The 27,164-nt window shown below is 46.2% G+C and overlaps 2 protein-coding genes across 6 annotated transcripts in view; one reads left to right on the top strand and one right to left on the bottom strand.

Moving 5' to 3' along the window:
• LOC130333996 (T-cell differentiation antigen CD6-like) overlaps positions 1–12,840 on the top strand; it is a 241,920-nt gene extending 229,080 nt beyond the window's left edge. For 4 of the 5 annotated variants that reach the window (XM_056553855.1, XM_056553853.1, XM_056553852.1 and 1 more), the window contains 3 exons: positions 10,574–10,648; positions 12,316–12,409; positions 12,741–12,840. In XM_056553855.1, the coding sequence (XP_056409830.1) occupies positions 10,574–10,648; positions 12,316–12,398 (158 nt within the window). In that variant the 3' untranslated portion in view covers positions 12,399–12,409; positions 12,741–12,840. The remainder of the gene's footprint in view (positions 1–10,573; positions 10,649–12,315; positions 12,410–12,740) is intronic. The other variant, XM_056553854.1, reaches the window with a different exon arrangement.
• A 2,458-nt stretch (positions 12,841–15,298) lies between these two features.
• On the bottom strand, positions 15,299–25,204 carry LOC130333997 (oocyte zinc finger protein XlCOF6.1-like; the record flags this gene model as incomplete). Its single annotated transcript, XM_056553856.1, is given in 3 exon segments — positions 15,299–17,306; positions 23,970–24,083; positions 24,635–25,204. Coding segments are annotated over 3 exon segments (1,236 nt in total). The 3' UTR covers positions 15,299–16,248.
• Between the last annotated feature and the right edge of the window lie 1,960 nt (positions 25,205–27,164).

The raw sequence follows: 27,164 nt of genomic DNA, 5'->3' as shown, positions 1-27,164 counted from the left end.
AATATCCTCCAGATATGTCTCTCACTATCCCCGACATCCTCCAGATATGCCTCTCACTATCCCCGACATCCTCCAGATATGTCTCTCACTATCCCCTACATCCTCCAGATATGTCTCTCACTATCCCCTACATCCTCCAGATATGTCTCTCACTATCCCCTACATCCTCCAGATATGTCTCTCACTATCCCCTACATCCTCCAGATATGTCTCTCACTATCCCCTACATCCTCCAGATATGTCTCTCTCACTATCCCCTACATCCTCCAGATATGTCTCTCTCACTATCCCCTACATCTTCCAGATATGTCTCTCTCACTATCCCCTACATCCTCCAGATATGTCTCTCTCACTATCCCCTACATCCTCCAGATATGTCTCTAACTATCCCTGACATCCTCCAGATATGTCTCTCTCACTATCCCCTACATCCTCCAGATATGTCTCTCACTATCCCCTACATCCTCCAGATATGTCTCTCACTATCCCCTACATACTCCAGATATGTCTCTCACTATCCCCTACATCCTCCAGATATGTCTCTCTCACTATCCCCTACATCCTCCAGATATGTCTCTCACTATCCCCTACATCCTCCAGATATGTCTCTCACTATCCCATACATCCTCCAGATATGTCTCTCACTATCCCCTACATCCTCCAGATATGCCTCTCACTATCCCCTACATCCTCCAGATATGTCTCTCACCATCCCCTACATCCTCCAGATATGTCTCTCACTATCCCCTACATCCTCCAGATATGTCTCTCTCACTATCCCCTACATCCTCCAGATATGTCTCTCTCTATCCCCTACATCCTCCAGATATGTCCCTCTCACTATCTCCGATATCCTCCAGATATGTCCCTCTCACTATCCCCTGCATCCTCCAGATATGTCTCTCACTATCCCCTACATCCTCCAGATATGTCTCTCTCACTATCCCCTACATCCTCCAGATATGTCTCTCACTATCCCCTACATCCTCCAGATATGTCTCTCACTATCCCCTACATCCTCCAGATATGTCTCTCACTATCCCCTACATCCTCCAGATATGTCTCTCACTATCCCCTACATCCTCCAGATATCTCTCTCACTATCCCCTACATCCTCCAGATATGTCTCTCACTTTCCCCTGCATCCTCCAGATATGTCTCTCACTATCCCCTACATCCTCCAGATATGTCTCTCACTATCCCCTACATCCTCCAGATATGTCTCTCACCATCCCCTACATCCTCCAGATATGCCTCTCTCACTATCCCCTACATCCTCCAGATATGTCTCTCACTATCCCCTGCATCCTCCAGATATGTCTCTTTCACTATCCCCTACATCCTCCAGATATGTCTCTCACTATCCCCTACATCCTCCAGATATGTCTCTCACTATTGTCACGATGCCGGCTGGCAGGAGGTGGATCCTCTGTGCCAGAGAGGGATTGGCGTGGACCGTGCTAGTGGACCGGTTCTAAGTCACTACTGGTGTTCACCAGAGCCCGCCGCAAAGCGGGATGGTCTTGCTGCGGCGGTAGTGACCAGGTCGTATCCACTAGCAACGGCTCAACCTCTCTGGCTGCTGAAGATAGGCGCGGTACAAGGGAGTAGACAGAAGCAAGGTCGGACGTAGCAGAAGGTCGGGGCAGGCAGCAAGGATCGTAGTCAGGGGCAACGGCAGAAGGTCTGGAACACAGGCTAGGAACACACAAGGGAACGCTTTCACAAGGCACAAGGGCAACAAGATCCGGCGAGGGAGTGCAGGGGAAGTGAGGTATACATAGGGAGTGCACAGGTGAACACACTGATTAGAACCACTGCGCCAATCAGCGGCGCAGTGGCCCTTTAAATCGCAGAGACCCGGCGCGCGCGCCCTAGGGAGCGGGGCCGCGCGCGCCGGGACAGGACCGACGGAGAGCGAGTCAGGTACGGGAGCCGGGGTGCGCATCGCGAGCGGGCGCCACCCGCATCGCGAATCGCATCCCGGCTGGAGGCGGTATCGCAGCGCACCCGGTCAGTGGATCTGACCGGGGCGCTGCGGGAGCGAGAGTGTAGCGAGCGCTCCGGGGAGGAGCGGGGACCCGGAGCGCTCGGCGTAACAACTATCCCCTACATCCTCCAGATATGCCTCTCACTATCCCCAATATCCTCCAGATATGTCTCTCACTATCCCCTACATCCTCCAGATATGTCTCTCACTATCCCCTACATCCTCCAGATATGTCTCTCACTATCCCCAATATCCTCCAGATATGTCTCTCACTATCCCCTACATCCTCCAGATATGTCTCTCACTATCCCCTACATCCTCCAGATATGTCTCTCACTATCCCCTACATCCTCCAGATATGTCTCTCACTATCCCCTACATCCTCCAGATATGTCTCTCACTATCCCCAATATCCTCCAGATATGTCTCTCACTATCCCCTACATCCTCCAGATATGTCTCTCACTATCCCCTACATCCTCCAGATATGCTTCTGTAACTCCACCTGCCAAGTTTGAATATTCCCGTTTTCATCATATAGGGCCTAAATATCACTCCTCTCCCTTTGGGCTGTAACCAAATTCGCTAGAAGTTTCCCTGGACGAGCCCTTCTACAAAATCCTTCTGCTCCGAGACAAAAAATCTTATGTTGAGCTTTTTCCAAAATAATACTCCGACAGCTTCCCTTGTCCTAGTTCTAACTCCCTAAAATTCTTTTCGGATCTCTCTACCTCATATTTCTCCTCGGCCTCTCTGACCTTCTCTCTCAAATCCTGTTCTACTTTACCAAATGATTTCTTGTTTCTTTGAATTGCCCTATACAGAATCCCCCTCTATACTCCTTTTATAGTGTCCCATATTACCGTGTAAGGGGCTGAGTTTTTATTCAACTCCCAACATTCCCATAGCTCCTTCACAATATCCTCCTTACCCCCTATCAAGTTCAGCCAGTGTGGGTTCAAATTAAAAACCCTCTCCCTTTGATTTTCCCGGTCCCCAATTCTGAGCTCCATTACCATTGGGGAGTGGTCTGATATGGTCCTACTTTCATATTTAACTCCTTCTATATACCGCAACCCCTTATCATTTGAAAGAACAACATTGATATGTGATGCCACTTTATAGGAGGCAGAGAAACATGAAAACAATCTCCTATCAGGATTCATTAAACGCCACGGGTCCCTCCAACCCATCTCTACACATAATTTATGGAGGGGGGTGTCGGACTCTCTTCCAGCCCTAATTGAGGACCTATCATAAATGGGCTTCAGCACACAGTTATAGTCCCCTACCAAATACAGAGGGAGATGTTCCTTCCCTTTGGAGAAGACAATTAAATCCAGTAATGGCTGAACAGAGAATGGCGGAGGGACGTAAAAAAGGCCATCAATACATCCCAATCAAAAAAACTAGCATGCAAAAACATACAGCCGCCTTTGATCTATCCTCTTGCAAAAATTTTTTACTGGGATAACTGTGTGTATATATATATATATATATATATATATATATATATATATATACACACACACACACAGAGACCCCTGCTGAATAGCTAGATGCCGAGGAGAGGAGTGAAACTCCAATTGGGCCCATCTTCTGGGAATTCTCTCCTCCGATTCCCTAGTAACATGGGATTCAGCCAAGCAAACTATTGCTGCCAGATAATTTTGGACCCTGTCAAAAATTGCCACTCTCTTACGCCGCTCCGCCATTCGCCTAACATTCCAGAAAAATATCTTTAATCTATCTCTATCTCTCATAGGCATAGAGATTTAACCCCTCAAGGACCCTTGACATACGCCTACATCATGACACCCTGGTACTTAAGGACCCATGACGTAGGCGTACGTCATGGAGAATTCCGGCCCCCGCCGCGCGCCGGGCGGGGATCGGACCAGGATGCCTGCTGAAATCATCAGCAGGCATCCCGTGCAAACGCCCAGGGGGGTCATCAGACCCCCCCATGCCGGCGATGGCGGCAAATCGCAAGTGAATTCACACTTGTGATTTGCGCCAATTCCGAGTCATTACGGGTCTATAGTGACCCGGTGACCCAGAAAATAAGGGGGATCGTGGTTGTCTAAGACACCCCCTGAAGGCATAGGAGTGAGGTGGCAGGGGTGCAACCCCTCCTATCCCTGCTATTGGTGGTCTAGACGCGACCACCAATAGCAGATCGAAGGCAAGGGGTTAACTTTCGTTTTCCCCGTCCTGCCCACCCACAATAGGCGGGGCAGAATAGGGAACGGAAGGAGACCGGCGCCGGAGTCCACTTACCGATCCGGGCAGGCGTCGAAGGCAGCGGGCGACGGAGATCGGCGGGAGGCGATGACGTGCGGCTGGATCGTACGGAAGCCGGTGAGTTGCCTAGTAACATCTGGAGGGTACAGTTTGAGACCTCTATACAGTGGTCTCTAACTGTAGCCCTCCAGATGTTGCAAAACTACAACTCCCAGCATGCCCAGACAGCTGTTTGGGCATGCTGGAATATGTAGTTTTGCAACAGCTGGGGGGCTACAGTTAGAGACCACTATACAGTGGTTTCTAACTGTATCCCTCCAGATCTTGCAAAACTACAACTCCTAGGATGCCCAAACAGCTGTTTGCTGTCTGGGCATGCTGGGATTTGTAGTTTTGCAAAAGCTGGAGGACCACAGTTTGGAGATCACTTTGCAGTGTTCTCTAAAACTGTAGCTCTCCAGATGTTGCAAAACTGCAAATCCCAGCATGCTCAAACAGCAAACAGCTGTCTCGGCATGCTGGGAGTTGTAGTTGGGTACCTCCAGCTATTGCATAACTACATCTCCCAGGATGCCCTTCGGCGATCAGTACATGCTGGGAGTTGTAGTTTTGCAACAGCTGGAGGCACACTGGTTGGAAAATACTGAGTTAGGTAACAGAACCTAACTGAAGGTTTTCCAACCAGTGTGCCTCCAGCTGTTGCAAAAGTACAACTCCCAGCATGCACGGTCTGTCAGTACATGCTGGGAGTTGTAGTTTTGAAACAGCTGGAGGTTTGCCCCCCCATGTGAATGTACAGGGTACAGGGTACATTCACATAGGCGGGTTTACAGTAAGCTTCCTGCTTCAAGTTTGGGCTGCGGCAAATTTTTCACCGCAGAGCAAACTCCTAGCGGTAAACTCACTGTAAACCTCTGCCAGTGTGAATGTGCCCTAAAAACACTACACTAACACATAATAAAGGGTAAAACACTACATATACACCCCCTTACACTGTCCCCCCCAATAAAAATGAAAACGTATCGTATGGCAGTGTTTCCAAAATGGAGCCTCCAGCTGTTGCAAAACAACAACTCCCAGCATTTCCGGACAGCCCTGACTGTCCAGGCATGCTGTGAGTTTAGCAACAGCTGGAGGCACCCTGTTTGGGAATCACTGGTGTAGAATACCCCTATGTCCACCTCTATGCAATCCCTAAATTAGTCCTCAAATGCGCATGGCGCTCTCGCACTTCGGAGCCCTGTCGTATTTCAAGGAAACAGTTTAGGGCCACATATGGGGTATTTCCGTACTCGGGAGAAATTGCACTACAAATTTTGGGGGGCTTTTTCTCCTTTTACCCCTTATGAAAAGGAAAAGTTGGGGGCTACACCAGCATGTTAGTGTAAAAAAAGAAAAAAAATTACACTAACATGCTGGTGTTGCCCCGTACTTTTTATTTTCAAAAGCGTTAAAAGGAAAAAAGACCCCCAAAATTTGTAACGCAATTTCTCCTGAATACGGAAATACATGTGGGCGTAAAATGCTCTGCGGGCGCACAACAAGGCTCAGGAGTGAGAGTGCACCATGTACATTTGAGGCCTAAATTGGTGATTTGCACAGGGGTGGCCGATTTTACAGCGGTTCTGCCATAAATGCAAAAAAAGAAATAACCACATGTGACCCCATTTTGGAAACTACACCCCTCATGTAATGTAATAAGGGGTACAGTGAGCATTTACGCCCCACAGGTGTCTGACAGATTTTTGGAACAGTGGTCCGTGAAAATGAAAAATGTAATTTTTCATTTGCTCAGCCCACTGTTCCAAAGATCTGTCAAACGCCAGTGGGCTGTAAATACTCACTGCACCCCTTATTAAATTCTGTGAGGGGTGTAGTTTCCAAAATGGGGTCACATGTGGGAAGGTCCACTGTTCTGGCAACACGGGGGGCTTTGGAAACGCACATGGCCCCTGACTACCATTCCAAACAATTTTTTTTTCCCAAAAGCTCAATGGCGCTCCTTCTCTTCTGAGCATTGTAGTGCGCCAGCAGAGCACTTGACGTCCACACATGGGGTATTTCTATACTCAGAAGAGATGGGGTTACAAATTTTGGGGGGCATTTTGTCCTATTATCCCTTGTAAAAAAAAATTTAATTTGAGGGAAAACTAGCATTTTAGTGAAAAAAAATAAAAAATAATTTACACATCCAACTTTAACGAAAAGTCGTCAAACACCTGTGGGGTGTTAAGGCTCACTGGACCCCTTGTTACGTGCCTTGAGGGGTGTAGTTTCCAAAATAGTATGCCATGTGTTTTGTTTTTTTTGCTATTCTTGCACCATAGGGGCTTCCTAAATGTGACATGCCCCCCAAAAACCATTTCAGAAAAACTCACTCTCCAAAATCCCATTGTCGCTCCTTCCCTTCTGAGCCCTCTACTGTGCCCGCCGAACACTTGACATACACATATGAGGTATTTTCTTACTCGAGAGAAATTGGGTTACAAATTTTAGGAAGATTTCTCTCCTTTTACCCTTGTAAAAATGCAATAACTGGGTCTACAAGAACATGTGAGTGTAAAAAATGAAGATTTTGAATTTTCTCCTTCAATTTGCTGCTATTCCTGTGAAACACCTAAAGGGTTAACAAATCTTTTGAATGTCATTTTGAATACTTTGGGGGGTGCAGTTTTATAATGGGTTCATTAATGGGGTATTTCTAATATGAAAGCCGTTCAAATCCACTTCAAAACTGAACTGGTCCCTGAAAAGCCTCTGGTGTCTTCCAAAAGTAAAAACATCTCAACTTTATGATGGAAAAATAAAGTAGACATATTGTATATGTGAATCAATATATAATTTATTTGGAATATTCATTTTCACTATAAGCAGAGAGCTTCAAAGTAAAAAAAAAAAATTCAAAATTTTCAATTTTTTTCATCAAATTTTGGAATTTTTCACCAAGAAATGATGCAAGTATTGACAAAATGTTACCGCTAACATGAAGAAGAATATGTCACGAAAAAACAATCTCAGAATCAGAATGAAAGGTAAAAGCATCCCAGAGATATTAATGCTTAAAGTGACAGTGGTCAGATGTGAAAAAAGCGCTCTGGTCCTACAGTGAAAATTGGCTGGGTCCTTAAGGGGTTAAGGAGAGGAGAAGAAGAAGAAAAAACACACCCCTTCTGGCAGTCCCAATACCTCTCCCCACCCCTTCTTGCTGGTCTCTTTTCTACATCACCTACCTCCCCCTCCACTCAGAATATAACTCCAAAGTTATAAGTCTTTAATGACATCCGGATAAAAATATCCTCTTATAAACAAAATTCATCGACCTCGGATGCCATAGAAAAAAAAACAATTCCTACTACACAATAATCATCTTATCCCCTCCTGGTCCAAACAATTCCCCGCTTCACTACTTTCTGTGAAAAAATAAACCTTTTCCTTATACACCACATGCAGCTTGGCAGGGAATATTGATGCAATTGCACTTTTGCTGCGGCCAGCCGCCTCTTTATAACCTTGAAGGATGCCCTTTTCACGTGATTGGCTCTAGCATAATCTGGGTATATTGCAACTTTTACTCCCTTACAAAGCAGCTGGCCCTTTACTGGGGTTTACGGATAATAACGTCCCGGTCATTAGAACTAAACAGTTTAACTATAATAGTCCTTGGGGGGAAACCGGGCGGCGGTCTCCTAGTCGGGACACGATGAACTCGCTCTAAACCAAACAAAGGAGACATGTCCTGCTGTCCAACCAGTTCTTGTAGCCAAGTGGAACAAAAAGATCTGATATCCCCGTTTTCCACCTCCTCTGGGAATCCCACCATCCTAATATTAGATCTTCTAAATCTGTCCTCCAGATCAATAACTTTCATCTTCAACTCCCCCACTTCCTTCCTCAACAATTTAGTCTCCTCTGTGAGAGCAGAGACATCTTTTTCCACCACTGGGAGTGCCTTCTCCATAGCTTTAGTACGGTCTTGGATTTTATTAGTCTCTTCCCTTATAATGGAGAGGTCAGATACAAGAGAGCCAACTTGTGTATGAAGATCTTCCAATGATTGATTACATCTCTGAACCTCCTCCAAGATTCTCTCTATTTTTGTTTTTTTGGCACCTGCTGCCTCCCCCTCATCTGATACGTCTTGTAAAACTGCATAGCGAGAGCCCGTATTCTCCATTCCACTTTTAGGGGGAGGAGATTTATTACTTCTTGTTTTAGTCCAACCTGGAGAGGCTTTCATAAACTTGTCAATCTTGCCAACTCCAGTACCCCCTTTCGGGGAGACAGATCTTCTTACATTAGGCTTAGGTGGCATATTCTTTTCTAACATCTCCTTCTCCCTTGCAAAGAGTATTAAGTACCTGGGGGTGGAAGGAAATCCAAGAGGAAGCTCAGATAACTCTTAGCACAACATTAGCTTACCTCCAGCTCCATCCTCCCCTGACATACCTCCAAGAGTCCAACCGCACTTTCACAAAAATTACCAACAGATCCACATCAGTGCGCATCACATACAACTCCCCAGTTTCTGTTAATGGAAGAAGTGGGGGAGTATCACATCAGAGGATTCCCAGATAAACAGGCCTTTCAATGAAGATCCTAGTCCTTCTTGCTAAAAAAGTAATCATCCAAAATGCCCCTCCCCACACAACAACAAAAACACACCCTGATAGTACAATAATTCCCCCCCCCTAATACCATAGTGTGTGGGGGGGGGGGGAGAGAGGAGGAACAGATGCCCCGACAGGAGGGAGACGGAGGAGGGGGGCAATCCACCCCAACACCCCCCTCTAAGTGACACCAAAGGCCCCCCACCAAAGCAATCTCAACACCCCCACATCCCCCCGGGGGAGGGGGGGAGAGCCATACCACAATTCAGTCATATGCACCCCCAACAGTCCTTTAGAGATGTCCAAATCCCCAGGGTGGGGAGGGGGGAGGTGCAGGAAAACTAACCAGCCAACTAATGAGGGTCCAAGACCTGCACTCCATTATGACATTCCACAACGTTCCCTCATGTCCCATTTACAATCCACATAACATTACTGCCAGCGTTGTTCACTCACATATTCAGCACCTCAGAGCTCCGACCGTCCCAAGCTGAGTGCAGAACGTGGACGCCGCAGCTCTCCTCCAGCGCGCGTCTCCCCACTTCCACCCACATGACCTAATCAGCTGACCGGCCCGTCATCCAGTCATAGGGCGCAAGCCGAGTCCACACATAGAGACTTGGAGGGGGGGGGGGAGACAGAAAGAAAAAATTGGCAGATGAGCCGAGGAAGCCAGGCAATGGCCCCCCTCACAAACTCCCCCACCTTCCTCCAGAAAGATGGGCTCCACCGATCAGAGGGCGGCTCCACTGACGATCTGCTTCACCCCATCTGGATCCATCTCAAGGCCCCACCAGATCATCGGAGGCATCCCGCAGCACTTCGGGGGATCCCCCAGAGACTCATTGGCGGCCAGGTACAGGGAATTCGAGGAGGAGGAGGGTGGAAGGAGGGTGGGAAGAGGAGGAGGATTTCGCGCAGCTGCACTACGCCATGACGTCACCCACGTTGATCGTGGAGAGCTTCATAGTGTCACTGCTCTTACATTAAAGAATCCTCTATCACTACATCATGTGAAGAGAGCTCCATAGTGTCACTGCCCTTACAGTAAAGAATCTCTGCCTGTGATGATGGTGAAACCTAATTTCTTCTATACATGGAGGATGTTCAATTGTTATGGTTCACCATATCAGCACCACTCCCCGCCATGTTTACCAGATCAGCACTACTCACCGCTATGTTTACCAGATCAGCATCACTCACCGCCATGTTCACCAGATGAGTATCACTCACCACCATGTTCACTAGATCAGTATCACTCACCGCTATGTTTACCAGATCAGCATCACTCACCGCCATGTTCACCAGATGAGTATCACTCCCCGCCATGTTCACCAGATGAGTATCACTCACCACCATGTTCACCAGATCAGTATAACTCACCACCATGTTCATTAGATCAGTATAACTCACCACCATGTTCATTAGATCAGTATAACTCACCACCATGTTCACTAGATCAGTATCACTCACCACCATGTTCACCAGATCAGTATAACTCACCACCATGTTCATTAGATCAGTATAACTCACCACCATGTTCACTAGATCATTATCACTCACCACTATGTTCACTAGATCAGTATCACTCACCACTATGTTCACTAGATCAGTATAACTCACCACCATGTTCATTAGATCAGTATAACTCACCACCATGTTCACTAGATCAGTATCACTCACCACTATGTTCACTAGATCAGAACCAATGTCCCTTCTGTTGTTGTTTGTAGGGTCAGCCTCAAACAGGTCATCTAGCACATCTTCTGAGGAGGAGAACTGGTATCAGAATTACAGACATCATGCAGGTAAATGTTTCATGTCGGGGTCACTATGATGAAGGATCCATCATATCTGACGAGGCTCAGGGTTCACATATCAGAACCAATTCCTAATACATACAGCCCTGTACCCCAATCCCTACCGTCCATAGACCAGGATCGATCCAGGACCCCGGCTACTTTAAGGCATCTCCCGGTGTGCATAGTTTTTAGTTGCGGATTTGTGGTTTCGGTTTCAAGGATTTTATCCCATTCTGTCCAAATCCAACACAATTCTCATCCTCATCAATCCATTCTTTTATCTCGTGTAGGAACGTGTCATAGACCTTCTGTCTCGTGTATGAACGTGTCATAGACCTTCTGTCTCGTGTAGGAATGTGTCATAGACCTTCTGTCTCGTGTAGGAACGTGTCATAGACCTTCTGTCTCGTGTATGAACGTGTCATAGACCTTCTGTCTCATGTAGGAACGGGTCATAGACCTTCTGTCTCGTGTAGGAACGGGTCATAGACCTTCTGTCTCGTGTAGAAACGTGTCATAGACCTTCTGTCTCGTGTAGGAACGTGTCATAGACCTTCTGTCTCGCGTAGGAACGTGTCATAGACCTTCTGTCTCGTGTAGGAACGTGTCATAGATAAACTTTCTGTCTCGTGTAGGAACGTGTCATAGATAAACCTTCTGGTCTCTCTTCACACTTTCCTGGTTCTTTCCATATTCTCCATGTTGGCCTCTTACCCCCTCGATCCACCCAGCAACTAGGCCCAGGGCTCTCACAATAAATGTGAGGCCCCTCACCACTTGGCCTTATTCAGTAAAATGAATGGACCTCTGGGCCCGGTTCACATTACATTTTTATCACTGTTTCTGTTTTACCATCTCTCTCACTGGATCCCCATTATCTTCTGCCCTTAGCGTCCGGCCTCAAACTCCTGGTCCCCAAACTCTTCACAGCAGAAAGTAGACCACCAGCCTGAACATGTTCAGCAAAATGTCTTGGAGGAACAATGCCGCCCTTTTCATGCTCCTGTTACAGTACATTTAATTTTTTATATAAAAAAACATGGTCAACAAAGCTGTCCTGTACGCCCCAAAAAAATATTTAAACCCTTAGCACGTAGCAATCCCATATTTTTTATTTTTTTTATAATGATTGTCAATGAGAAGCAGATTGTAGAGTATGACATAAAGCAGCGTCTGTGTCCTATTATTAAAGGCAGATGAGACACAGAGATAAAAGTGCAGTGTGAACCCGGCCTTAGACATGTGATCAACAGATCAGAGATGACATTGTCATCAGGGGTATTCACAGGAGGGAATGGAGGGGCCTCTTCCCAGCACCGGAGGTAACAACATCCAAACCTCCAGCAGCACCGACACGACACAAGGCGAACAACGAATCCTCCCGGGGGGACCTGATGTCCATGTTGTGAAGGTGGAGACCAAGAACCATCAGCGCCGCCTTTCCCAGGGCTTTTCAAGGTTCTCTACTGCATTGGTGAATTTTTTTGTACGCAGATGATATAAATTGATAGAACTTACGTTTGTCCTCTATTCAGTTTTATACAGATGGGACTACTGAGTCCTGATTCTCCGTGAAGCATTGGCCTGATATATTTCTGTTTTCTTCTCCCCCCCCCCACACACACTATAGTCAGAGGACGCATCGCTAATAAATTTTCTCACCTTTCTGTCAGGTGATCAGAATTTTCTGTGCCCACCACAACCGTATGAAGGATCCTCTGAATATGATGATGTCAGTTCCATTGCTTCTGATTGATATAACGTGCGGTAAGTATGACCCACCATCGGCTGCTCTTAAAGCAGTTCTTAGGCAGCCTATAGACACTGGGAGATCAGAATTTGGGGTATTTTTTTGTATTTACCCTAGTTGGTCAGTAATATTGTGGGCAGAACGGAAATGTAGAGGGTCCACAGAAGGAAGAGAACAAGATAATCGGGAAAAGAACAGGAAGGGTGGGAAGAGAACAAGAAGGGGGAGGTCAATAGAGGGAGACGGAGGAAATTAGGTAAGAAACATATGATGACCCCATCATTACATATTACAGTTATAGTGATGATTGTTTCTAGTAAAATCTTAGTATTTCTGTTCTCTCTCCAGGATGACTCCTCTGCAGACACGGCTCATGGTTCTCTGACATCTTCTCTCCAGGATGACTCCTCTGCAGACACGGCTCATGGTTCTCCAACATCTTCTCTCCAGGATGACTCCTCTATAGACTCAGCTCATGGTTCTCTGACATCTTCTCTCCAGGATGACTCCTCTATAGACTCAGCTCATGGTTCTCTGACATCTTCTCTCCAGGATGACTCCTCTGCAGACACAGCTCATGGTTCTCTGACATCTTCTCTCCAGGATGACTCCTCTATAGACTCAGCTCATGGTTCTCTGACATCTTCTCTCCAGGATGACTCCTCTGCAGACACGGCTCATGGTTCTCCAACATCTTCTCTCCAGGATGACTCCTCTATAGACTCAGCTCATGGTTCTCTGACATCTTCTCTCCAGGATGACTCCTCTGCAGACACGGCTCATGGTTCTCTGACATCTTCTCTCCAGGATGACTCCTCCATGGACTCGGATCATGGTTCTCTGACATCTTCTCTCCAGGATGACTCCTCTGCAGACACGGCTCATGGTTCTCTGACATCTTCTCTCCAGGATGACTCCTCTATAGGCTCGGCTCATGGTTCTCTGACATCTCTCCAGGATGACTCCTCTGCAGACTCGGCTGATGGTTCTCTGACATCTTCTCTCCAGGATGACTCCTCTGCAGACACGGCTCATGGTTCTCCAACATCTTCTCTCCAGGATGACTCCTCTATAGACTCAGCTCATGGTTCTCTGACATCTTCTCTCCAGGATGACTCCTCTGCAGACACGGCTCATGGTTCTCTGACATCTTCTCTCCAGGATGACTCCTCCATGGACTCGGCTCATGGTTCTCTGACATCTTCTCTCCAGGATGACTCCTCTGCAGACACGGCTCATGATTCTCTGACATCTTCTCTCCAGGATGACTCCTCTATAGGCTCGGCTCATGGTTCTCTGACATCTCTCCAGGATGACTCCTCTGCAGACTCGGCTGATGGTTCTCTGAAATCTTCTCTCCAGGATGACTCCTCCATGGACTCGGCTCATGGTTCTCTGACATCTTCTCTCCAGGATGACTCCTCTATAGACTCGGCTCATGGTTCTCTGACATCTTCTCTCCAGGATGACTCCTCTATAGGCTCGGCTCATGGTTCTCTGACATCTCTCCAGGATGACTCCTCTGCAGACTCGGCTGATGGTTCTCTGAAATCTTCTCTCCAGGATGACTCCTCCATGGACTCGGCTCATGGTTCTCTGACATCTTCTCTCCAGGATGACTCCTCTATAGACTCGGCTCATGGTTCTCTGACATCTTCTCTCCAGGATGACTCCTCTATAGAGTAGGCTCATGGTTATCTGGTAGACATCTTCTCTCTAGGATGACTCCTCTGCAGACTCAGCTCATGGTTCTCTGACATCTCTCGAGGATGACTCCTCTACAGACACGGCTCATGGTTCTCTGACATCTTCTCTCCAATAGTTTTTTTCTTTATGAATTAGGAACATGGTCACAAAAGCGTTGTATCCTTCCATTCCATTACTATGCTGGTGGTTCATGGTGGGAGGTTCACTTTAAGCAGTGGGGTCCTCCTCAGCCTTTCCCCATAGATTCCAGATTAGTTCAATGTCCAGCATTTTGTATGGGACGAAACCAGACGGACTCTGGACATTCTGTTGTCTTTTTGCCACATTGTGCCCTTTGTGTTCTCCTCTTTCCACCACATTCTGGAAGGTTCTGGATGGTTTTATGAGACAATTTACTGGACAATATGAAGCCGTTGCCGGGAGGCCGAGGTCTTAGGAGATGGTTTAGTCCCTGTAAACTTGTGTTTGGTGATAAGAGTTTCTGCTCTGGTCTTTACCATTGTGAAGAAGGAAATAACACTGGAATTCATCAAAGCTGCCATTCATAGGCCGATGACAGTCATGTGACACAGATAAGGAGGGGCAGGAAGGCTCATCGATCATAGGCCATTCTCCATGGCTCTTATTAATTTGGATTCTGTCATGTGACCTGGGGCCAATAACGTTCACCACATCTGTTACAGACCTGAATTTTATGATCTGTATTTATATCAGATTTTATTTACATGACTTATATGAAGCCTTTATATTCTTCAAAACAAAAACCTGCGACCTTTGTGTGTTTGTTTCTAAAGTTTAAATAAAATATTTTGCTTCACTCCTAAAATACTCTATGCTGCTGTAAGACTCTGCTCCTCCCATTATGTAACTCTCAGTCCCACTATTGCAGCAAGAAACGAGGCCTTCTGGGAGGTCCCGGACTGTTATAGGGAGAAATCTATCAATGAAGCCCGGAGATGTCTGGGACCACGCCGATGACCCAAAGCCTGAATGTTGTTAGAGCGCAGTTAAGAGAGCATGATACACAGCTATAATAAAGAGCCTGTTTCAGTTCCAGGGGTTTGGGTTCCCATTAAGTATTGGTGATCTGCATGTCCCAGGTAACGGGGTTAGGAATAATCTGACAGGATAGGGTAGCTGCTGCTCGGGAGGACGTGGCTGCTGCTTAGGTCTGCTTGTTCACAACACACGATTCTGTACATTTGAGGCAACGGATGTTTATTTTAAGAAACCAAAAATTAAAAAAATAAATGGGGTGCAATACAAAATGGATATAACATATATGTAACGTTTCTTATGTGGCAAGTTAATATACATTGGTTAAAATTATTTTTGTCCCTGCAGCTATTGCCAGAGCGTCTCTGTGAGGAGACCAAATACAGGAAGTGAGGGCAGGACAAGCAGGGCTCTGTACACCGAGGACAAGCGGGGCTCTGCACACCGAGGACAAGCGGGGCTCTGCACACCGAGGACAAGCGGGGCTCTGTACACCGAGGACAAGCGGGGCTCTGTACACCGAGGACATGCGGGATCTGTACACCGAGGACAAGCAGAGCTCTGTACACCGAGGACAAGAGGGGCTCTGTACACCGAGGACAAGCGGGGCTCTGTACAACGAGGACAAGCGGGGCTCTGTACACCGAGGACATGCAGGGCTCTGTACATCGAGGACAAGCGGGGCTCTGTACACTGAGGACATGCGGGGCTCTGTACACCGAGGACAAGCGGGGCTCTGTACACAGAGGACAAGCGGGGCTCTGTATACTGGGGCTCTGTATACCAAGGCTCTGTGACACACTCCCAGGCCACACATCTGGATGATTGACAAACCAGGAGCCTACACAGGGCCCTGCTTGCCCTGCCCTTACTTCCTGTATTTTGCTCCGCCCTCACTTCCTGTATTTGGACTTATCATAGAGATACAGACAGTAGTTACAGGGACAGAGTTTTTTAACCAATGTATATTACAAAGATGCATATAATGGTATTATCTACATTATATAAAAAGGTTTACTTTAAGGGAAGATCTTCAGCCACGGAATAAGAAGCTTCTAGTTACAGCAATGGTGTAATGATGTAGACATGCGCTGGATTTCCCAGCCTGCTTAGTGCACAAGATCAGGAATATTGAAAGAATGGAGATTAGTGTCTAGAGAACGTCGCTCTCCGCATGCATCTTCTGGTGCCGGCTCATGTTAGAGCAGTGCCGGAAGGATTTCCCACACTCTTTACACTTGTAAGGCTTCTCTCCTGTATGCACCCGGTGATGTTTCTTCAGCTCTGAGCTCAGGATGAAGCTTTTCCTGCAGACATCACAGGTAAATGGCCGCTCACCGGTGTGGGTCCGCCGGTGTCTTATAATTTGGGACCTCTGACTAAAGCTCTTCCCACATTCAGTGCAGGTGAATGGTTTAATCCCAGAGTGAGTCCTTTGGTGTATGGCGAGGTCTGAGCTGCGGATAAAGCTGTTTCCACACTCGATACATATAAATGGTTTCTCGCCGGTGTGGGTCCTATAGTGAACCATCAGATCGGCACTCTGACTGAACCTCCTCCCGCACTCTATACAGGCGTAAGGCTTCTCCCCAGTGTGGATTCTCTCATGGTTCTTCAGCCCTGAATTCTGACTGAACTGTTTTCCACAGTAGACACATGTGTATGGCTTCTCTCCCGTGTGGATCCGCTCGTGTTTTCTAAGCACAGAACTTCTGCCAAAGTGTTTCCCACAGAAGATGCATCCGTAAGGCTTCTCTCCTGTGTGCGTTCTCTGATGGACTATGAGATTAGATTTCCCGATAAAGGTTTTCCCACAATCTCCACATACAAACTCTCGGCCTGTTCTCTTTGGCTCCTGGGTGACAGATCCACTGACCTCACAGACTGCGCGACCTGAGGTCGAGTTTAACTCCAGGACTGTGGGACTGTGTAACTTCTGGTGCTCGACATAAGGAACCTCACGAGAGAAGCTCTGTCCACACTCAATACAGATATGATTGGCAGCCATAGCTGGGGTGGACTCCGCACTGTCCTCACATTCTAAGTTTCCAAAACAGGGGCCAGGATGTCGGAAGCTTCTACGCCGGCTGGGTGATACAGGAAAAGGAATTTCCACTGAAAGGGTTCTTGGCATCTTCACAGGTTCACAAATTGTTCTGCGGTTCCGTCTTTTTGGAGACAGGCCGGTCTTGTCTGGGGATTGAGCCAACACTGAGAAAAAAGAACATTGCAGAGTTGGTTTTGTACCCAAGATAAATCTATTTACAGGGGAAATGTAAATCTGCTCCCCCCCAACTAGTTTTTTGATATTACAGAAGGTCTTGATGGTTTTGGTCTTTTTGCCAATGACATAAAGATATGTTTCTGGAGGGATCCCCCAAATGGAAAAGGATTTAGGTGAAATAGAAGAATGGTCAGAACTCTGGACACTGACATCTAATGTGGATAAGTACGAGATAATGCACATGGGGGGGTAAAAACCCTCAGGCAGAATATAGAACATGTGACACAGTCCTGACCTCAGTATATAGATCATGTGACACAGTCCTGACCTCAGTATATAGAACATGTGACACAGTCCTGACCTCAGTATATAGATCATGTGACACAGTCCTGACCTCAGTATATAGAACATGTGACACAGTCCTGACCTCAGTATATAGATCATGTGACACAGTCCTGACCTCAGTATATAGAACATGTGACACAGTCCTGACCTCAGTATATAGATCATGTGACACAGTCCTGACCTCAGTATATAGAACATGTGACACAGTCCTGACCTCAGTATATAGAACATGTGACACAGCCCTGACCTCAGTATCTGAGGAGAGGGACTTAGGAGAAATTATTTCAGAAGACTTAAAGGTAGGAAGACAATGTAATAGAGCAGCAGGAAATGCTAGCAGAATCCTTGGATGTATAGGGAGAGGTATAAGCAGTAGAAAGAGAGAAGTGCTCATGGATGTATAGGGAGAGGTATAAGCAGTAGAGGGAAGTACTCATGGGTGTATAGGGAGAGGCATTAGCAGTAAAAGGAGGTGCTCATGGGTATAAAGGGAAAGAAATTAGCAGTAAAGGGAGGTGCTCGTGGGTATACAAGGAGAGGTATTAACAGTAGAAGGAAGTGCTCATGGGTGTAAAGGGAGAGGTATTAGCATTAGAAGGAAGTGCTCAGGGGTGTATATGGAGAGGTATTAACATAGGCACAAGGCTAACCTTCATATAAGATAGGACCAGAGAGGTATTAACAGAAGAAGGAAGTGCTCAGGGGTGTATATGGAGAGGTATTAACATAGGCACAAGGCTAACCTTCATATAAGATAGGACCAGGGACAATTGATAGTATTCAGAATATTGGGCAGACCAGATGGGCCAAATGCTTCTGACAAATGCTGAAACATTCTAGGTTTCCTGTTGCTGTATATGACATGTATGATAGCTGTATACAGATGTATGTGGTATATATGCAGTATATAGAGAAGTATTTGGGATCTCCTAGAGTTCGAAGGTGGAGGGGCAGTCTTTAGCCATAGGCTTTAATATAACATCTTTTTGGCTCTTCTGGAAAGCCGTTCTACAAGATTTTTGAGGTATATGTGGGATTTTTGCTAATTTATCCAGAAAAGCATTTGTGAGGTCAAATCCCGATGGACCAGGTTCACAATATTTGTTCTAGGTGTTGGAGGAGAGGTCCGGGCTCACAATTTCTGTTCTAGCTGATTGAGGAGAGGTCCGGGCTCACAATTTCTTTTCTAGGTGTTGGAGGAGAGGTCTGGGCTCACAATCTCTGTTCTAGATGTTGGAGAATAGAAACAAATATAAAAAAGAACCAGCGCTCAGAGAGGGAGATATAGGCAGTAGTGTTCCAGATACAAATGTTGAACAGGGAAATATTTCACTTACTTCACTGGGGGGGAGTGTAGGAACCAGCCTCACACGCCAACCCCCCTCCAAGAAGACTCGTAGAAAACAACCAGAAAAGGTCCTTACATTCCAATATTTTAATTGCAACGTGTTTCGGAGGTCATATAAATAGCCTCCTTCTTCAGGCATACAATACATACATAATAATCAGCTTTTATACTCACAAACAATGTCCGGAGGGTAAAAAAAGGGCGCCCAATCATAGTACATGTGAGCTTGTTCCTCTTCCGGTTAGGACCTTCGGGTCAACTGATCCCCAGCCGAACCACATGATTAAACATCACGTGGTATCTGCGTCAGACACACGTCACCCGCCATCCCGAGGCCAGCGCTGTCAATGCCCGCCTCCGATCATGTGACTATGGTCACATGATAGGACAGTAATCTGTACACGCGCGGCACCCGTGCGTCCCACGCTGGAGCGCACGATTACACCGTGCCTGCGCTCATCAATCGGAAGGCGTCATGCGCTCCACACTGGAACGCACCGGCATCAATATCTAACTAGTAAATAGTAAGCGCCTGCGCGATGCCAGCGCGTCCCACACTGGAACGCACAATGACACCGCGCCTGCGCACACCACCCGATGCACATCATAACGAATTGTATAATAGTGCATCCACGTTATCAATGTTAAAACCTCTAACAGGTAGGTAAAATATACTCTTCTCTCATGGGTCCATATGTCCCCCGGACATTATACAATAAAATACAAAATTCATAACAATTACAATAATTAATAATAAATTACATAAAAAATTTACCAAAAACTAATATAAAAAAATACAGAAAATATATAAATACTAATAAAAATGTATAATAAAAATTATCAAAATTCATTAATATACATGCTCTAGAGCCTCATTAAGTCCCTGTGGTGCCAACGTATTCAATTTCAAAATCCAGAACATTTATTTGTTATATAATAATTTAAAATTCATATTGGGTATCCTCTCTAAAGGTGTCACTCTCATCAGAGTAGGGTCCCCATTATGGAGAGTATTAAAGTGTCTTGATACACTATGGAGATTAAAGCCATGGCATATGTTGTATCTATGTTTATTAATGCGTAGCCTAAGGCAATTCGTGGTTCTGCCAATGTACTTCAAGTCCCAAGAACATTCTATTAGATACACTTCATAGGAACTACTACAATTTAAATATTCCTTTATAAAAATTGGTCTAATAGAATCCACTACATTGATTTCTGTTCTCCTATGTGTAATTATACTACAACATTTACATCTATTTTGACCACATTTAAAGACTCCTTTGATTGCTTCTCCTCCAAAGAGGCTGCCCACTTTTTTCTGGATATCAAATTAACTTTTTTGTTGTTTCAGGGGTATTGATGGTGCAATTCAATTTTTTAATGTTTTACTTCTTCTAAAGATACATTTCGGTTTAGAGGGGACTATCCCCTCCTATAATGGGATCTTGTTTTATCAATTCCAAATGTTTTTGAAAGAATCTTTTTAATAGAACCATGGGAATCATTATATCTGGTTAAAAAGGCCAGATCCAACCTTTCTGCTCATCATGATTCGCGATTAACTGAATTGGAGTTTTATTCTCTTTCTCATTTTTAGACAGGAGGACTGTCTGGGGTCTAAAAATAATAATAAAGAGAATAAAACTCCAATTCAGTTAATCGCGAATCATGATGAGCAGAAAGGTTGGATCTGGCCTTTTTAACCAGATATAATGATTCCCATGGTTCTATTAAAAAGATTCTTTCAAAAACATTTGGAATTGATAAAACAAGATCCCATTATAGGAGGGGATAGTCCCCTCTAAACCGAAATGTATCTTTAGAAGAAGTAAAACATTAAAAAATTGAATTGCACCATCAATACCCCTGAAACAACAAAAAAGTTAATTTGATATCCAGAAAAAAGTGGGCAGCCTCTTTGGAGGAGAAGCAATCAAAGGAGTCTTTAAATGTGGTCAAAATAGATGTAAATGTTGTAGTAAAATTACACATAGGAGAACAGAAATCAATGTAGTGGATTCTATTAGACCAATTTTTATAAAGGAATATTTAAATTGTAGTAGTTCCTATGAAGTGTATCTAATAGAATGTTCTTGGGACTTGAAGTACATTGGCAGAACCACGAATTGCCTTAGGCTACGCATTAATAAACATAGATACAACATATGCCATGGCTTTAATCTCCATAGTGTATCAAGACACTTTAATACTCTCCATAATGGGGACCCTACTCTGATGAGAGCGACACCTTTAGAGAGGATACCCAATATGAATTTTTAATTATATAACAAATAAATGTTCTGGATTTTGAAATTGAATACGTTGTCACCACAGGGACTTAATGAGGCTCTAGAGCATGTATATTAATGAATTTTGATAATTTTTATTATAAATTTTTATTAGTATTTATATTTATATATTTTCTGTATTTTTTAATATTAGTTTTTGGTAATTTTTTATGTCATTTATTATTAATTATTGTAATTGTTATGAATTTTGTATTTTATTGTATAATGTCCGGGGGACATATGGACCCATGAGAGAAGAGTATATTTTACCTACCTGTTAGAGGTTTTAACATTGATAACGTGGATGCACTATTATACAATTCGTTATGATGTGCATCGGGTGGTGTGCGCAGGCGCGGTGTCATTGTGCGTTCCAGTGTGGGACGCGCTGGCATCGCGCAGGCGCTTACTATTTACTAGTTAGATATTGATGGCGGTGCGCTCCAGTGTGGAGCGCATGACGCCTTCCGATTGATGAGCGCAGGCGCGGTGTAATCGTGCGCTCCAGCGTGGGACGCACGGGTGCCGCGCGTGTACAGATTACCGTCCTATCATGTGACCATAGTCAGTCACATGATCGGAGGCGGGCATTGACAGCGCTGGCCTCGGGATGGCGGGTGACGTGTGTCTGACGCAGATACCACGTGATGTTTAATCATGTGGTTCGGCTGGGGATCAGTTGACCCGAAGGTCCTAACCGGAAGAGGAACAAGCTCACATGTACTATGATTGGGCGCCCTTTTTTTACCCTCCGGACATTGTTTGTGAGTATAAAAGCTGATTATTATGTATGTATTGTATGCCTGAAGAAGGAGGCTATTTATATGACCTCCGAAACACGTTGCAATTCAAATATTGGAATGTAAGGACCTTTTCTGGTTGTTTTCTACGAGTCTTCTTGGAGGGGGGTTGGCGTGTGAGGCTGGTTCCTACACTCCCCCCCAGTGAAGTAAGTGAAATATTTCCCTGTTCAACATTTGTATCTGGAACACTACTGCCTATATCTCCCTCTCTGAGCGCTGGTTCTTTTTTATATTTGTTTCTATCCACATATCACTACGGATCATATACTGTGATTCCGGACCACCTTGTGTCCTCCCTTAAAGGATGTCTTTTTGACGGAGATTGGGATATTTTACACACTTGAAGGGGACATTGGGTGTTGGTGGGGGAATACATCTATACGGTGGTACCAGACTCACACCGGGTGAGTAACATCTATTCTATATTATATAACCTTGGGATCAGAGCACCGCCATTTGTTTTCCTTATATACTGTATCTAGATGTTGGAGGAGAGGTCTGGGCTCACAATCTCTGTTCTAGATGTTGGAGGAGAGGTCCGGGCTCACAATCTCTGTTCTAGATGTTGGAGGAGAGGTCCGGGCTCACAATCTCTGTTCTAGATGTTGGAGGAGAGGTCCGGGTTCACAATCTCTGTTCTAGATGTTGGAGGAGAGGTCTGGGCTCACAATCTCTGTTCTAGATGTTGGAGGGGAGGTCTGGGCTCACAATCTCTGTTCTAGATGTTGGAGGAGAGGTCTGGGCTCACAATCTCTGTTCTAGATGTTGGAGGAGATGTCCGGGCTAACAATCTCTGTTATAGATGTTGGAGGAGAGGTCCGGGCTCACAATCTCTATTCTAGATGTTGGAGGAGAGGTCTGGGTTCACAATCTGTGTTCTAGATGTTGGAGGAGAGGTCTGGGCTAACAATCTCTGTTCTAGATGTTGGAGGAGAGGTCTGGGCTAACAATCTCTGTTCTAGATGTTGGAGGAGAGGTCCGGGCTAACAATCTCTGTTCTAGATGTTGGAGGAGAGACTCAGGATCACTGTGTGCTCTGGGGCCCAGTTATGGGGTAACAGAAAAAGGCAGAGAGAAAACTGTTCCCACAAAGCTGTAAGAACTGTCCACAATGACCCCTGTACTAGACGATGCGTGTGAGACGTGGTGGCTAATGCTCTGTATGGCTGACATAGCCAGCGCCCTCTGGAGATTACAGGGGTCCGAGTGGTCAGACCACCTGCGTGATGTGAGGCTTATCCCCGATCCTGTGGAGTTGTCCGACCCTTATTTCTCATTGGCATAGACCATCTTTGGTGATCCCTTTCCTTTCTCATGGTTGTTTTCTCCATGTCCATCCTCTGTATATTGTTTACATAAAGAACATCCTGTTAGCATCATATCCAGTTTACAGGGGTCCATGACATCACAGCCACCTGCTCCACCCCCTCCTCTATATGTAGCTCCACCTTCTCTTCCCCATAGACTGGGAAAAACAGGAATCTGTATTACAAGTGCATGTCTGCTGTATGGTGGGCCAGTGGTTAGCATTGTTCCCTTGCAGTTGTGGGTACATTTGCTTCCCTTGTAGACCTCGGGATCACCTGGTAGGTTGTGGGACCTTGGGGGCAGGGTCTTGTAGGTTGTGGGACCTTGGGGGCAGGGTCTTGTAGGTTGCAGGATCTTGGGGGCAGGGTCTTCTCTGTCATTTATTGTGTTCATGTTTATTATACTTGTATAGTGACCAGGAATTGATGGCATTTCATATTAAATAGTAATAATAAATTCTCCCCCCCCCCCCCCCGGCCCGTGTCTATGTACTTAGGTCAGGGGTTATGTATGGTGGGGGAGGGGTTATGATGGGGATGTTGCCGCTGCCCTCACCTGTTTGGGGTGTCCCCATCACATCACCGTCCACATTGTTCTCATGTACTTCATCAGGGTAGAGAGAGAATAATGGATCCAGTCTCATCTCATGGGGATCCAAAAACTTATCACCTACAACAAGCAGAAGACTCTTAATACCCTTCTCCCCTACAATCCTGCAGGGCACCAGCAGTAAATGGGCTCTTATCATATCTCTAAGAAATACAGACGAATAAAATAAAGGGGCGGCTTACAGGTTCTGGGTGAGATCTGCCACAGCAACTACAGTCATGTATGAGCATGCTGGGAACCAATCAGGGGAAAGATATCTGCCGGGGACCAATCAGGGGAAAGATATCTGTTGGGGACCAATCAGGGGAAAGATATCTGCCGGGGACCAATCAGGGGAAAGATATCTGCTGGGGATCAATGAGAGGGATAATATCTGCCGGGGACCAATCAGGGGAAAGATATCTGCTGGGGACCAATGAGAGGGATGATATCTGCCGGGGACCAATCAGAGGGATGATATCTGCTGGGGACCAATCAGAGGAATGATATCTGCTGGGGACCAATCAGAGGGATGATATCTGCTGGGGACCTCAGGACAATGATGAGATGGAGGATATCTGCCGGGGGGCCCCAGAAGGTGATGATGATCTGGGAGACGCTCCTCTACTTACCCCTGATGGACTCTCTATACAGATCATCTTTCTCTCTTTGGGACATGACATTGACCTCACACATCAGCAGATATTGCAGGTCATTGTGTTATTGGGGGGCAGGGGTCCCCCTCAGGTGCAGCATTGTTCTCTGGTGCCCAAACATTACACTGAAAATCACTGGTAAACATCACATAAGAGTCTATAGGTCAGCGCCATTACAGATTGACCAAGATCTTGATGCCTAATGGCTGTACTGAGTCCCGTAGAGGTGACCGCGCTCCATCATAGCGCTGGCATTGTGGTAGAGAAGTACAGACAGAATGTGATATAAGAGGAGACGTCTTCCTTCTGGAGGAGAACTTTGATGCATATTGTGTCCTGGAAGTATTAAGTCTCCATATTTTGACATCTGTAAGAAGAAGTATTTCGGTAAGAAAAAAACGGAGAAGAAAAACAAGTCAAATCTACAGTAAATGGTCCCCCAAAACTACAGGATCCTCCACATCTACAGGGTCCCCCACATCTACAAGGTCCCCCACAACTACAGGATCCCCCACATCTACAGGGCCCTCCACATCTACAGGGTCCCCCACATCTACAAGGTCCCCCAAAACTACAAGGTCCCCCACCTCTACAGGAGCCTCCACATCTACAGGGCCCTCCACATCTACAGGATCCTCTACAACTACAAGGTCCCCCACATCTACAGGGCCCTCCACATCTACAAAGGTCCCCCCACATCTACAGTAAATGGTCCCCCAAAACTACAGGATCCTCCACATCTACAGGGCCCTCCACATCTCCAAAGGTCCCCCCACATCTACAGTAAATGGTCCCCCAAAACTACAGGATCCTCCACATCTACAGGGTCCCCCACATCTACAAGGTCCCCCACAACTACAGGATCCCCCACATCTACAGGGCCCTCCACATCTACAGGGTCCCCCACATCTACAAGGTCCCCCACAACTACAGGATCCCCCACATCTACAGGGCCCTCCACATCTACAGGGTCCCCCACATCTACAAGGTCCCCCAAAACTACAAGGTCCCCCACCTCTACAGGAGCCTCCACATCTACAGGGCCCTCCACATCTACAGGATCCTCTACAACTACAAGGTCCCCCACATCTACAGGGCCCTCCACATCTACAAAGGTCCCCCCACATCTACAGTAAATGGTCCCCCTAAACTACAGGATCCTCCACATCTACGGGGCCCTCCACATCTACAAAGGTCCCCCCACATCTACAGTAAATGGTCCCCCAAAACTACAGGATCCTCCACATCTACAGGGTCCCCCACATCTACAAGGTCCCCCACAACTACAGGATCCCCCACATCTACAGGGTCCCCCACATCTACAAGGTCCCCCAAAACTACAAGGTCCCCCACCTCTACAGGAGCCTCCACATCTACAGGATCCTCTACAACTACAAGGTCCCCCACATCTACAGGGCCCTCCACAGCTACAGGGCCCTCCACATCTACAAAGGTCCCCCCACATCTACAGTAAATGGTCCCCCAAAACTACAGGATCCTCCACATCTACAGGGTCTCCCACATCTACAAGGTCCCCCACAACTACAGGATCCCCCACATCTACAGGGCCCTCCACATCTACAGGGTCCTCCACATCTACAGGGCCCTCCACATCTACAGGGTCCCCAACATCTACAGGGCCCTCCACATCTACAAAGGTCCCCCCACAACTACAAAGGTCCCCCAAAACTACAAGGTCCTCCACAACTACAAGATCCCCCACATCTACAGGATCCTCCACATTTACAGGATCCTCCACATTTACAGGATCCTCTACAACTACAAGGTCCCCCAGAACTACAAGGTCCCCCACATCTACAGGATTTTCCACAACTACAAGGTCCCCCACAACTACAAGGTTCCCCACAACTACAAGGTCCTCCACATCTACAGGATCCCCCACAACTACAAGGTCGCCCACAACTACAAGGTTCCCCACAACTACAAGGTCCTCCATATCTACAGGATCCTCCACATATACAAAAGGTCCTTCACATCTACAAGGTCCCCCCACAACTACAGGATCCTCCACATCTACAAGGTCCCTCACTTCTACAGGATCATCTACAAGGTCCCCCATAATTACAAGGTCCCGCACAAGTACATGGTTCCCCACAACTACAAGGTCCCCCACAATTACAGGATCCTCCACAACTACAAAGGTCCCACACAGCTACAAAAAGGTCCCCCACATTTACAAGGTCCCCACAACTACAAGGTCCCCCACAACTACAGGATCCTCCACATCAACAAGGTCCTCCACATCTACAAGGTCCCCCACAACTACAGGATCAGATGGGGGGGGGGATAAGTCACCATTCATACACAGCTGATCGGGGGGGGGGGGGGGCTTGTGCTCTTCATGATAAACAATATATATATATATACACACACACACTTCCATCTCCATGATATATAATGTATATACAGTACAGACCAAAAGTTTGGCCACACCTTCTCATTCAAAGAGTTTTCTTTATTTTCATGACTTTTGTAGATTCACACT

Source organism: Hyla sarda, unplaced genomic scaffold (assembly GCF_029499605.1).
Source record: "Hyla sarda isolate aHylSar1 unplaced genomic scaffold, aHylSar1.hap1 scaffold_421, whole genome shotgun sequence".
NCBI lineage: Eukaryota > Metazoa > Chordata > Amphibia > Anura > Hylidae > Hyla > Hyla sarda.
This window is presented reverse-complemented; position numbering and strand designations above follow the sequence as displayed.